Raw genomic sequence first — 15,509 nt, 5'->3', positions numbered from 1 at the left:
AATGTGTATGTATACCTTAAAATAAGAGAGAGAAAGTAATAAATCAATCCTTTAAACTTGTTTCTTTGTATATCTTGATGCTGCCTAGCCAGTTGTGTGTGTTGTGGTCTTTTTCAGGATTAGTTAGGAAAATCTTCAGGGTAGTCCTAAGGAGTTCAGGAAAAAGTGAAATAAATTAACACCTTAAGATATCTTGTACGATGCTTATTAGACAAAGCATGGCATGAGAACTATGCAATGTCAGGTAGTGGGGCAGGAAGAGTGCTTGCACTGCTGCCCTTACCTCCTCTGCTTTTGGAGAGGGCTCTGGGGTGTCAAGCATCCTGTTGGTTGAGAACAGTGAATCTTCTGATTTGCTTAGGTTCATTGGGAATTATGTGGGTTTGGGTTTGTTTTCCCAGAACTGTAACATAGGTAACTTTTCCTGAAACTGTAACACAGTTTACACTCAGCCACATGCATCTGGGTCACTTGATGAAGCTGTATACACCTTGTCTGACTACTTTGTGTTTGTAGGGACCTAAAGGTTTTTTCTGGTGATTTCGTTTTTGGATCATGTCAACATTAATGTGAGTTTGTAGTCTGTTGTTTGTTAATCTTGACCTTCCTGTACGCCTGAATCAATGTATGTGGTATAAGCTTGCAGGAGGAGGTTATAGGTACATGGTAGGTAGAGGTGTGTGTATGTGTACCTGCTGGAGTAAGAAACTTTGATCTGTACAGAGGCATAGGTTGTGCAACTAAGGGAACTTCACACTCTTGTCACTGTGCCAGATGTATCTTGTCCTTATAATGTAATTATTATGTACTTATAAATAAAACATGTGTCTGCTTGCTCAGTACATCTTCCATGGTTGTGTTACCTTGGTGTGTAGTGTGTCAGTCAGTAGCACGAAATTTTTTAAATATAATAACACCCTCCACCCCCAAGAATTAAATGTTGTTCTGTGTTTATAAGCATGTTCAGCCCTAAATGTTTTGGAGCAATGTAAAATGCTCACTAATGGTAGCCTGCTAACTCTGAGAAAAACATGTCAGCACAGGGCAGTGCTGAAGCGTGTGTTGAAGTCATATTGAACTTGATGTATTTAAACACAAATATATGCATTTTCCTGAATCTGTGTATTTATTACTGGCTTTTCTGAAATAAGATTGATATTATTGTAATCCCAATGAAGAATAAGTTTTATTTAAGAAAATAAAAATAACAGGGCGGGGGGGGAGCGATGTTTGGGAATACTTTAAATATACAAATTGTGTTATCTTTTGTTTTGATAGTTGATCGCTGTTTACGATGAGCAAGAAACTCACCATAAGACTGATGGCACCAATGGCAATTTGACAGACAGAAATAGCCCAGACTCTTTCGAAACAGAGGTAGCGGCTCAGCTGGCTGCCTTTCAGCCAATTGGTGGTGAGATTGAAGTGACTCCTTCTGCCCTAAAACTGGGTACGTATATCCTGTATGTTTGTTTGTTTAGGGGAGGGGGGACGGTTGGTTTAGTTTGCTTGGGTTTTTATATTTAGTTTTTACCAATATATAGTACTGCTTTATTTCTTTTCTGGGTATGTCTATAGTCTGATTTTGTGTATTTGAAGATTTTTTTAATTGTTTGCAATTTGCAGTTCAGTGAAGACAATTGTAATGACAAAAGTTGGGCTTTTGAACAATTGGTACTGAAGACTGCAACTGAGCATGGCAAATTTGCACCTGAGCCTTGTACCCTGCTGTATGTTGTACCCATCAGTACAGCTGATATCTATGTTTTTCTCCTTTCTTTGAGGGGATGTGTTTCTTGCAATCCTTCATTGTATTATTCGAAGAGCAGAAGAGATGAAACCTAAGCAAAGTATTTTCAAATTACAAAGTCGTCGAGGAACGTGGTTCAATGAGTAAAACTGCTGTGTGCAAATAGTTTTATTGATTATCTGAGCTAGTGCCCTGGTTTGGGTTGGAAGGTGGAATGAAGGAGATTCTGGCTACAAACAGTTCAGCTCTTTGCCTTTGAAGAAGTTGCACAGCAGGGTCTGTCTGTCTGTTTGACTTTCAGGTGAGCAAACTGTGATTAGGAGAGGCTTCTGCTTAATTCCCTCTTATATCAGAGAGTACTACGTGAAGTGCTGCAACTCTGGTCCCCTGTGTTGTTTCAGCGTGCCTGGAAGGCCAGGAGCTCAGAGACTGGTTTCCAATTAGAAAGAGATAGTCTTGTACGTTGAACACAAAGCAGTTTGAAGTATTTCCTTGGATTGAGAGCAGGCTCAGCTGTCACCTAGATACTAGATATAGAAGCTTTCAAAAACAGATTGAAGGTGAATCCTCTTACTGTCTGTCTGTAAAGCTGAAGTACACTGATAGCGTTTAGCAAATGAATAATGCTCAGGAGAGACTTCTCTGAATTCCACCCAAGCTCATTGCCCAATTCACCCTGTGTTCTTGAGTACTGCTGCCAGTCTCCTAATGGTGTGCAGTAAAATTTCAGAGTGTAAGCAGGAGGAGTAAGGATAGAAATAGTACCTTTAGTTGTACTAGAGCAGTACTAGTACTGCTAGTACTCGCGGAGCAGTCTGATTACATCTTCAGAAATTGAATGTTTACTTGTATGTTTATTTTAATCACTTTTTTAAAGGAAAAGGCTGGTAAACAAAACCAGTGAGCTAAAATAAAATTTCTAATACAGCTCACTGGATGAAATCTGTGCTGGTTTTTGTGCTTGATGTAGGAAAATATTGAAATTCAAGCTATTTTCTAGAACACAGAAAAATCTTTATTTAATGACACTCAGGAATTTCTCATGCCTAAAAATCTTGGGAAAAGGCTTATTCTTGCCATAACTTGTATGTATTTGAGCTGTGGTTTTGGTAAGCATGAGATACAGTAAAATTTGTAGCTAAAGGTTCAGTGATTGAATGGTTTGCCTCTTCATTTATTGCACATTTTTAAATAATACCATGTAAACACATTTAAGCATGTTTCAGAAAGCAGAGATTGTTCTCCATATCATTCTGAGCTATATTAAAAAAAAATAATCATTTTGAGTGGTTTTTCTAGCATACTATTGTATGTAAGTTGAGGGTTGGAGAGAAGAGCATTTCAGCCTCATACAATTTTATGTAAAACACTTAACGCTGGAGCTCTTGAGCTCTCCAGTAAGCTACCAGGTAGTTCAGCTATCATAGCATTTATAGAATCCTTCTACTATAGAGTATAAAGGAGATGAAATATAACATGTTCATAACAAGCCAGTTAGGGTTCCATTTGGTATTCAATGGCAACTAATACATATTTGAAGTTAAAATATATGCTTGCTTCTTAAAACAAGAGAACCTAAATATAATGTGTCTGTCTCAATGGTAAATGAAAGATTTTCTACCTGTCAGTCCTATAAACTCAGTCTACACTCTGAAATGCAATTGTTTCCTCTTCTGTTTTTTGTATCATGGATTACAGTTCTTTAGACTTAATTTTTGCTTGTATCTTTCATGTAGAAGTCCTTGGACCTTAAATTATGTCCCTATTTCCACTACAGGCAAATTGAAAAGTAAATGAAGAAATAGAAGGACATTTTGGTTGCATCAATACCATTGATGCGTGAACCACAGTAGTCTGGTTCCTTGTCCAATTAGTGAATTGACTCACATTTTCTAGCAGAAATAAACAGAAATCATTTTTAAAAGCTGGTTTTATTTTGAGAGCAAGAACGTGATGAAATATATATTTAGCAAGCAAGTGCTGCTTTCCGTGGTAGAGCCCTGCTTCAGGAACAGTCATGTACTAACCTTTTGGAGTATTTTTGCAGAATGGCTTTAGGGGTGAACTGCAGGGAATTCATTGTTCTATCAATTGTCGGGTTGTGGAACAATTTTGCCTGTTCATTTCTGTTGGATGTTTTGTGTTCTGTGAAACCAGATCCATGGTTTTAGATAGAAACAATGTCCATTTAGTGATCTGCTGAAAGAATTGTTAAGAGCTTGGTGCTTAATAAGCAGGTGAAACTAAACACTGCTGCTCCAGTTCCCTTTCTATTTTTTATCTATAATTCAAGTATAGTGCAAAAGAATATCAAGGCTGGCAGGGGTTTGTTAACTTTTGTTAACTGTACACAGTTTCTTCTTTCAAAATATAAAAGAACGTTTAATATAGAAAATCTTGGTGTACATCTTTCAGTTGACAATGAAATAAATATAGATCTGTTGTAAAAAAAAAAATAAAATCCCCATTTGACAGAAAATGTGGTTGGGTAGAGAACATATTTCATGCTACAATACAAATGGTAATAAAGCAGCTGTTAATATATATTACAAGATTTAAAGAAACACAACCATTTAATGTGTTCAGTCAGCTGTTTGAAACGGTGAAGAAATGATCTACAGATTTTGGTATTTCTGTGGGTAAGTAGAGAACATTGGGACACTGTTGCTGAACTGGCTGCAGAGAGAGCTTGTCTGGTGAGACTGTTCCTTGTGAGCAGAAATTCCCAAAGTACACTGGTGGTTTGGACATTACAGCAATTTTCAAAGAATGATACAGGCAACTGAATGCCTACATAGATGATTTACATTTGAAAAATTAGATGGAGGTAAACTTCAGCATCTCTAACCCTAAATGCGTCATAAATTCTTTATTACCTTCTTTTCCCTTGCTCCTTAGGTATAAAACTGTGGATAGACAAAACCTTACAACGAATAGTGAATTTGCAGTAGGTTGAATACTTTTTAGCTGCATGACTTTAGCCATGGTGAATGTAAGGCAAGATTTACGACAGTAAAAGAGTTTGATCTAAAGTTCTGTGTCAGAGATGGTCTTCTGGCTGTTTGACTCCTCAGCCCTTCTGCCTGGCGTGAATGCTGCTGTATATTAAGCATCACTTTTGAACTTGTGTACCCTTAGAAGACTAAACATAGTCATTTCACGGGAGCAGGACCGTGACTGACAATTAGTTGTTTTCCCATTGTTTCCACAAGCTCTTGATGCTGTCTGGGAGTAGATGTCATCTCTATCAGTGTTTCATTTCTGTATTGTTCTTGCATCTCTTTTGGTCTGAGCTTACATGATCAGACAATTATTTTGAACGGATAATTGAAAGTTAGGATGCAGTAATATTTCTTTAAAATTGGTATATCAAAGTCATTTAAGAAACACATTTCCTTTATTCTGCACAGATGGTGGGTTTTGCTTTCTACAAATGCTGCTTAGATGAATACATTTTACCTAGTCACTGTTGTTGATCATTGATCTTTGTAGCAGGAAAAGGTATTATGTTGGATTTTTGGCAAATTGTGTATAAGTCTATTCATTGATGCAACAACTAGTAAGCTAACAAGTGTTTAGGATGATGAAACATTTGGAGATCCTTGTATGTAGGTGGTAGAGTAATTACTGGGTTAACTAGCACTGTTTTTTGTTGGCATTGGGTTTGGGTGTGTGTTTTGTTTGGTTTTTTGCATATATCATGTTTTAATATTTCTCTTTGACCAGAGATCGTAGCTGAGAAAGCTTTGCAGAGGGGGGACTTACCTTTGCAGACCTTGTTGACTGATTGCCTTTATTCCCTGTTCCAAACTGCTGTTTGTTGCTGATGTATGATTAAAAAGTCATTCTCTCATCTTCAGGATAGCTTTTCTGGGGTAGTGGATGACATTCTTGTGCAGTGTGTTAAGATCTTTAGAGAGCCCATGATGGATGGGGTTATGTATATTAGGGGTACTAACAGAATGTGAAAATAGCTCTGTCTGGGGTTCTCTAATAGTTTGAGGGTTTTTGATACATACATGTTTATTGTTAGAATTATTAAATGTGAACTAGCCATGTAGAGTGTTGAAACACAACTTCATGGTAGCAACTAATGGGCTATGTGTAAATTGATGTGATCTTATAGAATCATAGAATAGTTAGGGTTGGAAAGGACCTTAAGATCATCTAGTTCCAATCCCCCTGCCATGAGCAGGGACACCTCACACTAAACCATGTCACCCAAGGCTCTGTCCAACCTGGCCTTGAACACCACCAGGGATGGAGCATTCACAACTTCCTTGGGCAACCCATTCCAGTGCCTCACCACCCTCACAGTAAAGAACTTCCTCCTTGTATCTAATCCAAACTTCCCCTGTTTCAATTTGAACCCATTACACCTTGTCCTACCACTACAGTCCCTAACGGAGAGTCCCTCCCCAGCATCCTTATAGACCCCCTTCAGATACTGGAAGGCTGCTATGAGGTCTCCACGCAGCCTTCTCTTCTCCAGGCTGAACAGCCCCAACTCTCTCAACCTGTCTTCATACGGGAGGTGCTCCAGCCCCCTTATCATCCTCGTGGCCCTCCTCTGGACTCGCTCCAACAGCTGCATGTCCTTTTTATGTTGAGGACACCAGAACTGTACACAATACTCCAAGTGGGTCTCACGAGTGCAGAGTAGAGGGGCAGGATCACCTCCTTTGACCTGCTGGTGATGCTGCTTTTGATGCAGCCCAGGATGCGGTTGGCTTTGTGGGCTGTGAGCACACATTGGCGGCTCATGTTAAACTTCTCATCAACCAACACCCCCAGGTCCTTCTCCTCAGGGCTGCTCTGAATCTCTTCTCTGCCCAACCTATCTTCCCTCTGATTCTGTGATTCCTAAAATATTTTCATAATGTTTTTTTGTAGATGTTTACAAACTTTGGACTAGAGGTTTTTAATAAATCTTTCCCAGAGAAATGGTTACCCCCCAGTAATCTTCTGTGCATGAAAGTGGTGTGGCCATGATATTTTAAGCAGTGACCTGTCTATAAGGAATGCTTTGTGTGATCATTAGTTCCAACTGCAAACTTCAACTACTATTCCTGTAGAGCATGAGACATAGTCACTTCAGAAATGTTTGGTTTTGTTTTCTGTTAAAGCACTAGCGTGTCATTATAACATTTCAAGCGTGTAGCATGCCAGTAGAGGCACTTTGATTTGAGTAGGAGAGCCTTCAAATTCCTAGAAGGCTTTTCACTTAAACTAGCTGAACCGTCTTCAGTTTTTAATGTTTGTAGTTCTCAATTTAATGTTTGTTGGCCCTCATAAGAAGCCATCTTGTAATTTTCTGTGCACCCATGAGCACACTACTGGCCCTTCTGGTTTTCTTTTGTGCCTAATAGTTTTGTGTTCTTTTTCTAGTGGTTTTCCCTGCATGGTAGCTAGTAGAACAGGAAAGGGGGAGTAGGAGGTTTAGCCTTTTGGGGTTTTTTCCATGATAGCAGTTTGTTTTTACCTTTTCAGCCCATACAGGCAGGAAGGACTGCACTGATTTATTCATGGAGGATCTATTTTATGGACACATTACTCTGAGCTGAAAATGCTTTCATGACTGGCTCAGTGTTCTGTTTGCTTTATTTGATAGATGATGGCTGAGTGCACATAACCTTAGTTGTTGCTTTTCTCTTGCTCCTTTCCTTGGTGTTAAGTAGTCAAGTTTTTGCCTGGAGGAAGACAGACAGTATTTGGTGATACTTGTCACTTCTGAATGCTAAGGTAGGGGAGAAGAGTGAGGTGTGTGTAGGTATCTCCGTGATGGCTTTTGTTTTGTTTTAATTATTCTTTCCTCTTTTTCCTTTTCTTTGGGAATCAAGTTGAAGATTCCCGAAGCTGCTTTCTGAGTACAAGTATCACAGGAAGCAGATACAATTATGTTACTTTGGCTATTACACTAAAATATAGCTTCTTAATGAGTTTCTATCTTTACTAGTGGTTAGGTAAAATTGAGGTTAGATGAATAAATAATTGCTTGTAACAGTTATTGATAGCAGGTTATAAAACTGTCTTGTAAACTACAGTTTAACTCCACTCTTTGGAAGCTTTCACTGCTAAGTAGGGCAGGTGTCTTGCTTTTCTCACTGAAAGTTCTTACTTTGGTATTTCAAAATTTGCATGTCTTTGCTTTATTTATTTATTTATTTTCTTCTTTTATATATGTATATAACCCTCAGCCCCCCAGTCTGATCAATGTTCTAGGCAAGTGGAAGACTTCGGTGCAGATGATGGTTGGAATGGCTGATTATAGTCTCTCTCATAAAATAAACTTACAAATGGCAATGGTAGCTGAAGTTCAAGTGATATTGAGGCAATTGTGCTTTTGAACAGTCAGTTATTTCAGTTCTGCTTATTTTATGTAGTGCCTTTGCAGTGGACACTTGTTTCCTGAAAACAGTGATTACTGTCTGGTAATGCTCCAACCCCTCCATAGGTCTAGTACACGATAATAACAGTCCTAGCCTGGAAAGTTTTGATTTTCCATTTTGATGGAGTTTTTGGTGTTGTGGCCGTGTCTTTTTTAACATTTGTGAAAGGTTACTTGCACTCTTCTGGAATTTCCTTGAAGGTGTTTTGGGGGTTTCAGATATAGAATATACTTAATCAGCTTAATATATTCCTGTGGGTTTGGGCTTGCTCTAGCTTAAATTGTGCTTCATGGGATTGTTCAAAACACTTGTTTAGTTTGAATGGCCCTCTGTGTTTGGGTTGCTAAGTCAGTCAACAAAGATGTTTCCATTGGCAGTGTCTTAGTTTGAAGTCCAAGGGAACTAAAGGCGAGTTTTCTTCTAGGGGTTTTTGAAAGTTTCTCCCTTGATAGGCCTGACAGGGCTTAAATTGTTACCTCCAGGGTACAGATGTTGTCCATTTCTGTGTGACTTTAGAGCTTGGAAAGAATTCCTTCTCTTTCTCGTGCACTTTGAAGTGGAAGTATTGTAAGTAGGCTTGCGGGCATTTTAAAGAGCATATATTTGGTTAGTTCTCTTTCAAGTTGGTGTTGAGATACACAGCATATTTTTAAAGGCAGAGGAAGCCACATGATTATGCTTTCTAAAACATTACAAAAACATATAAACTGAAACAATTTGACGAACAAAAATGTTGCTAATGCTTGTATACAGCATACATGCTGCATCAGAGTAAGTCGGAAAGACACTTTTTTCTTATGTAAAAGCTGTCCTGTTCATCTTAACTTTGCAATGTCAGTTTATTGGCTGAGTGTTACAATGTCTGTCAGTACACCGAGTGTACTACATGCATATAACAAGTCTCTCCTGTATGATTCAGGGAAAATTAACATTTTGAAATTGGTAAGTTTCAAAAGAAATGCATTATTAGAAGCAGATGCTGCCTTCTGAGATTTGAGGCAATACTGCTTATTTCCTTAAGCAAATATAACTTTATTCTCTTTCTCTGAACTGGAAGGCTGCCCTTACAGTGATATCAAATATTGTTCTGTGCTGTTTGTCATAGGTGTTGTGAGAATGGCACTGTTGATAGATTTTTCTCCTCTGCAGCATTCAGTTTAATCTGCTTTTAAAGAAATGTGATGATGAATTAAAGTCTACTTGTGCTCCTAAAACAAATGGTTTCTGTTCTCAGGCAAGCTAAAGGTTTGAAGATAACTTTTCATTTCAGTCAGAGTGCAAGCTTGGCATATTTTGACCCTATGACTTAAGCTTGGTATTATTTAGTTGTCCTTGATTCATGGAAATAAGCTTTGCACCAGCATAGCTAAAGTTTATCTTTATATTGCAGCAAAAGAATACAGTAATGCTTTCTGTAAATATATACACACACACATATATAAAAAAATTCCATGTGTTTCTTTGGGTTGCTCATTTGGGAAACAAGCCAGTCTTTCCTTCCTTTCCCAGTACCCAAGAATTTAGCAGTAATATAGGTAATAAATTTATGGACATAGTTGGTTACCAAAGAACCGCTTTTCTTTTTAACAGCCCCTTTGCCTCTGATTTCCCCCAAGATTCTTTCTCATCAGTTATTCCCCTTGTCCCTATTCCCATTGCACTTGATTTAATAAGCCTTACTTTGGGGCAGGTGGTATCTCCATGAAAATATGTTAAGTAAGAAGAAAAATATTTTTCCATCACAAGTTACACATTTTTCTGCAGTAGCTTTCTAGCTGAGATGTTAATTTCCAGCCTTTTATTGCCTCAGGGAAGGTTCTGGGGAAGGTGATGAATGGGACTTAGAATGATGGAATAAATTTTATAATAAAAGTCTCTGCTGCTTTTTGACACACTTTTCTTGATATCAGTGTTTTTCCTCAGATTTTTGTCCGTACTACTAATTTTGTGATGTTGCTGGGTTTTGTGAGTATTTGTATATTGTTATGATGCATAGCTAGTTTCAAAGCTAGTAGCTCTTAAAAAGAAACAGACCAACCCATTTAGTAAGCTAAATGTTTGCAACTGAAGGTTTTGGAAGGCTATAGTATAATATCATACTGGAAGGGTATAGTGCAGTCTCTGTCAGTAAGTACGCTCTAGTGCTAGGTGAGACAAAGGAGTGTGTACATGCGTTTATAAATCTCTATGTGCTGTTTAGCTCTGAGCCAATATGGCAAAATGTGTATTTCAGTTTGAGCCTGCTAAGCTTGGCTGATTGGTAGTTTGACATTTTTTTATTTAACTTGAAGAAACACCTCATCTAAAGGTCTTGAGGTAGTAGATTTCCCTTCTTCTTAAGAACCAAACTACTAGTTTTACACTTTTTTTTGCAGTGTTTGTTTGGTAATGATTGTTTACCGTTTGCTGCCATATGAACGTGTTCCAGTATATAGATGAACCCATCCTTACAAAAGTCATCATTAGAGAGTCACAAGTAGCAGATAAATGATTCGGTTTGCCTGTTGCTATTTAGTTCTTCTCATCACTTACTGTTTAATACACCTTTTCAAGAGCCGTAGTTGATAGTTATTTTTTTGTCTCTTTACTTCGAAGTGCCACTTCAGATTTTGATTGTTTCTTACAATAGATATCTAGAATCCCAGCCAAGTTAAATGGAGAGTTGTGTATTTGCTGCACCTGAACATAGTTGGCAAAAGATGCACCTCCCTCCCAGTATGTTGCACAATTTTCTCACACACTGGCTGTTGATTTATGTTTTGCTTTCTTCCTAACTCATTACTTCATTAGAGGAAAGTCTGTTTACTGTAGACATTTAAGTAGAAGCAGGATGTACTATGTTCAGTAGAGAGATGAATCCCACAGAATATTTTGGTCATCTCTTCGAAACCCTTCCACAGAAAAGAACAAATGACCCTCTGTGAGTCCTTTAAAACTTTCCTACAAAAATAGTCATCTTGCCATTTAAACATTCAGAGACATTAGCAGAGAATGATTATTTGCTTCCCTCACCACATAAAAAGTAGGAGTATCAAGCAAGATTATGTTCAACAGACTAGAAAGCAAAACAACCTAAAACTAACTTTTTCATGAAGCATTCAACTACACTGTGTAACTTGGTGTTACAGGCCAAAAATGGATGAGTTATAATAGAATTAAACAAACTCATAGGAAATGAGTCATCAGTAACTGTTAAAATAAGGTGGTCTAGATGCTACTCTGATTTGGAAATCTTTCAAACATTAGTTTTTCCAAGCTGGTAGGATATAACACTTTGTTGTGCCTTCTCCCTGAGTAATTGCTGCCACTTATAGATGCAGGATAACAGGTGAGGTGGATCCAATATAGCTGCTCTTGTGATCTTGTTCCTTGAAACCTCACAGAAGGTTTCAAGTTCAGGAGGTTTCACTGTTTTATCTTAATGTCTTATAAAATTAGCAGGAAGAAGTTTGAAGTTTGAGACTAGAACTAGTTCACCATGACCAGAATAGAAAATAATCGTAATAGGATTTCTTTTGTAAGGAAAGGTCAAACCAGAAAAGGTTTTTAATTTAGATCAGATATATAAATACGTAGGTCATTTAAATATTACAAACCCCTATACTAATGCCTTAATTTATGATACTCCTTTAAAATACCATTAAAATATATTAAAAAATATAATTTACTATTCTACTAGTAGTAATAAAATGCTACCAAAGTGATATTCAAGCTGCACAGTTTAGCTGCCAAAGTTTTAAAGAAAATGGAACCGTTGAACTGTGGAAAAGTGACTGCATAAGCACCTGTAACTGATGTTAGCTGAAGTGCTAAACAAGCTTTTGGCAGTCTGGCCTCTTTTGCAGGTGCACAGACTGTTGAGGTTTTTTTCTGTCAGTTTATTCAACTAGTACAGTTGGTTAAGTATTTCATTTGAAGTTGAGAAATGGGCTGGGAATTGAAATAGCAGAAATACTTATTTTCACCTTTCAATCCGTGAATAAAAATGAGGTGCGAGAGTCTGAGATCTATTAGTTTTAAAATCTTATAGGATATATTAGCCTAAAATGATTGATTTAAATTCAGTAACTACAGATAATATGCTGCTTAAAAAACCCCAGTCTAATAAGATGTATGTGTTTTGCTGTCTCCAGCAAGTTGGATGACTAAGATGACTGGTGTTTTTACGTATATCTAAAGTTTAGTTTCCATTGACATCTGAATGCCATTTGAATGAGATTACATTAAAGGAAAAAACACTAAAAACCCCCCTAAACACCAGGAAAAAACCCCAAACACCCCCTTTGCTCCAACCAAAAAACTTCACGTGTGTAAGGAAATTCTAATACAACACAAATTAAATTTTTTTTCTAAATGATAGTTTAAAACCAAAATGTTTGAAGCTGCTGTAATTTTTAATCCTGTGTCTGAAGCTGGAGTTTGGAGGTTTTGCACCCACTGACTGATTCACAAAGATGGTTCACTTGGACAAGAATAAGAGAAAGCCTAGCCTGTAATCACAAGTGCTGATTTTTGTTGGTAATAGCCAAATAGTTCTCACAAAGCTCCTCATCAGTCTGCCCAGCAAGGATCAGAGTTGTACATTTTGCTAGAGCTCAGGTTGGGGAAAAAAAAATCACAGCTCCCTGTTGTGAGGTGATTAATCCTCTCACCAGGAGGATTGTGCTGCAGCTCCTTCACCTCTGCTGGGTCTCTTCCACATTGTACCTGCAGTCAAGACTGCAGAATTGTGGTGCTCCCAGCACTCCAGTAACTTTGTGTGCTCCATGGCTGTCTTATGAGGAGCTGAAAATAGGAGCATTGTGTTGATAGAGGTGAGAAGATTCTGAAATTACTCAAGATCTGATGTGTGCTATGACCTTAAGTGTAAGAAGACAATACTCAGTTAAGATCCAATCTAAAGTCTTGTCCTACGGCTGGAAACTTCCTTGAGAGAAATTTTGAAACTGGGAGAAAGTAGCAGCATTACTTGTACATTTTCTGTAGGTACGTATGTATCCTAATGCCTTAAGATGAGAATGATTAACTTCTTTTCATATGGATGTGGATTTTGATCCTGAAAATGGGATCTAGATTAACTTCATTATTGAGAAAAATGTACATAGGTGATTCCTACATGTCCATCCATCTTTGAAACTCCTGAAGCTATAAATGTAAATATTACGTGATTGCTTCGTTAGGCAATGACTACACCAAAGATATTTCATTCTGGTCATAAAAATGGTGAGAACAGTTCCTGTGTTTTGTAACTGAAACCTGACTTAATATGAGAGAAAATAATTCTTTTGAAATTTATGGCTCCAAAGAACACCACCCCAAAACAATCTCTGTTTAAAGCCTTCACTGGGTTTTACTTGTAGGCAATTGCTTTTATTTGTCATTGTAAGAAACATTACTCCTCATTTAGAGCAATAGGGAAATACTTTATTCTGCACAGGGCCAATATATAAAAGAGAGAGCTTGTTGGAAATCTATTTCCATCTGTTTATAGATTTAAGTCAATTGTATTAACTATTGCATCATCCTGGTTTATTAATTTAATCTTGTATCCATGGGAGTTTTAAAATTGCAGTACTCACTTTTGAAAGAACAGATAGCTACAGATCTGAAATTGTATTGATAGGTGCTATTATGAACAATTTGAGTTAGCTTAAACATAAAAGTCACATCGTCAGAGCATTACATATAAAAAAAAAATAAAGAATTGGCACAATCCTGTCATGAGGTAGAACATACAAGCTAATGTCAGCTACATTTTAAGTACATGGCAGAACCATTATGTGATGCCTCAGGTGGTGGTAAGCAATAAATCTGAGGGTGACCAAATTTACCCGCCCTGATTGCTTTGTGCTCTCAAAAAGTGCTGACCAGCAGAACTGTCTGTATGCCTGTTAACGTGGAAATTCTTTGATAGAAGAAGAAAAATAGGCATATATTAATGACCTTTCCTATATTTAAATAGAAATTAATGTCCTGCTTGTCCCCTCCTGATCGGAAATGCTCATTTTTTGATCTGCCAAAGGGCTAAAGTGAAGAAAGGCTGAGTGCACTCCTATTTAGGGTATGTGTTAATGGCTCTCTACAGCTTTTTAGTGAAATTTAAAAAACAAAACAAGAAGATGGGATTACATCTGGCATGGAGATGTTTCTTTTGCCATTGCGTTGATGCAAGTTTTCAGTTTTTAATTGTGCAGAAATAGCAGAGTTCTTTTTTTTTTTTAATAGATTTTTCCCCCCCTAATGTAACCAATTTAAATCTAAGTGTGGTTTCTTCCATATGCTTGTTTCAACCATATTTGCAGCTAAAAAAAAAATGTTTCCAAAACATGAGTTCAGGGAAAATACACTGTTAACCATGAATCTGTATAAATACTAATTTTTGAGGGTGATGCTAGCAAAAGGGAAAGATTGATGTACATGGCTTGAAACCAAATGATACAGAGTTTACTTAAAGGAAGGGAAAACTGCAGGAATTCTTGTAATTGTCTTTGTCATAGATTTTGTAGTGTGAATAAGGCTGATTCATCCCCTTGTGCTTAGGAGGTGCTATGGTACCGTAATAGAAGGTACGCTGCAAATTTTGAAAGAAGGGGAAATACACCCTGAAGCAACTGAGGGTAAAAGCTGTCACCATGAGAAGAATTTTAGTCTTGGGCATGTGTTTGAATTTTCGTTGTCTGTAGATTACCAACGCAGTGCAGCAAGATGAGGATAACTAGTTTTTTAAACTGAGTTCCAAAGTTACAAAGTGCTACTCTGTCACAAAACAGTAGTGCTAGTAAATGACATGTTTGTCCTGGTATGCAAAAAGGAACTCTTCTGTATATCATCATTTGAGGGAAAAGGTGAATTTTCTGTTTGAGCTTATGCTGTTACGAATGTTCAGCATGAACGTAAGAGCATGAGTACAATAACATGAAAACCACAGCACGACAAAAGGAAAGCAGCAAGGAAAAAGGCAACTTCCTGTTTCCTGGCAGAAGAAAATCGATGACAATCTCTTTAAGTAAATGTGTATAACTGTCTATAGTATGTCTGTAGTAAATGGAATCAGTGATGGTTTTTCATTACATTTTATCCATGTCTAAGGAAGACAGTGATGGACAAATTTAAGGTATGTGTGTATAATAGACATGGTCTGAATCACAAGTCAGATTGAGTCCTGCACAGTGGGATTCGGGGATGTTTCTCTCTTCCAGAGTGCAAGGGGGCATGCTTGGTTTTCAAGATCTCTGTGTGTACAGTACAGAAGAGGCAGGGAGAGGCTGAAAAAAGAAAGGAGCCTGCAGGAGAAACTTGGGCTGGGATGCAGTGAGTGGCAGAGAAGGTGTTCTTATGGCAGGAAGCAGCCTGAGCCTTAGAAAGGATGA

At 37.6% G+C, this 15,509-nt stretch overlaps 1 protein-coding gene across 1 annotated transcript in view; it reads left to right on the top strand.

Annotated features, from left to right (window-relative positions):
• The window catches only part of PARD3B (par-3 family cell polarity regulator beta), a 416,125-nt gene that overhangs the window by 130,598 nt on the left and 270,018 nt on the right, over positions 1-15,509 (top strand). The window contains exon 3 of the mRNA XM_030485475.1: positions 1,279-1,450. Coding sequence (XP_030341335.1) covers positions 1,279-1,450 — 172 coding nt within the window. The remainder of the gene's footprint in view (positions 1-1,278; positions 1,451-15,509) is intronic.

This window comes from Strigops habroptila, chromosome 5, assembly GCF_004027225.2.
Source record: "Strigops habroptila isolate Jane chromosome 5, bStrHab1.2.pri, whole genome shotgun sequence".
Classification (NCBI taxonomy): domain Eukaryota; kingdom Metazoa; phylum Chordata; class Aves; order Psittaciformes; family Psittacidae; genus Strigops; species Strigops habroptila.
The sequence above is the reverse complement of the archived record's forward strand: the minus strand, read 5'-3'. Positions and strand labels throughout refer to the sequence as shown.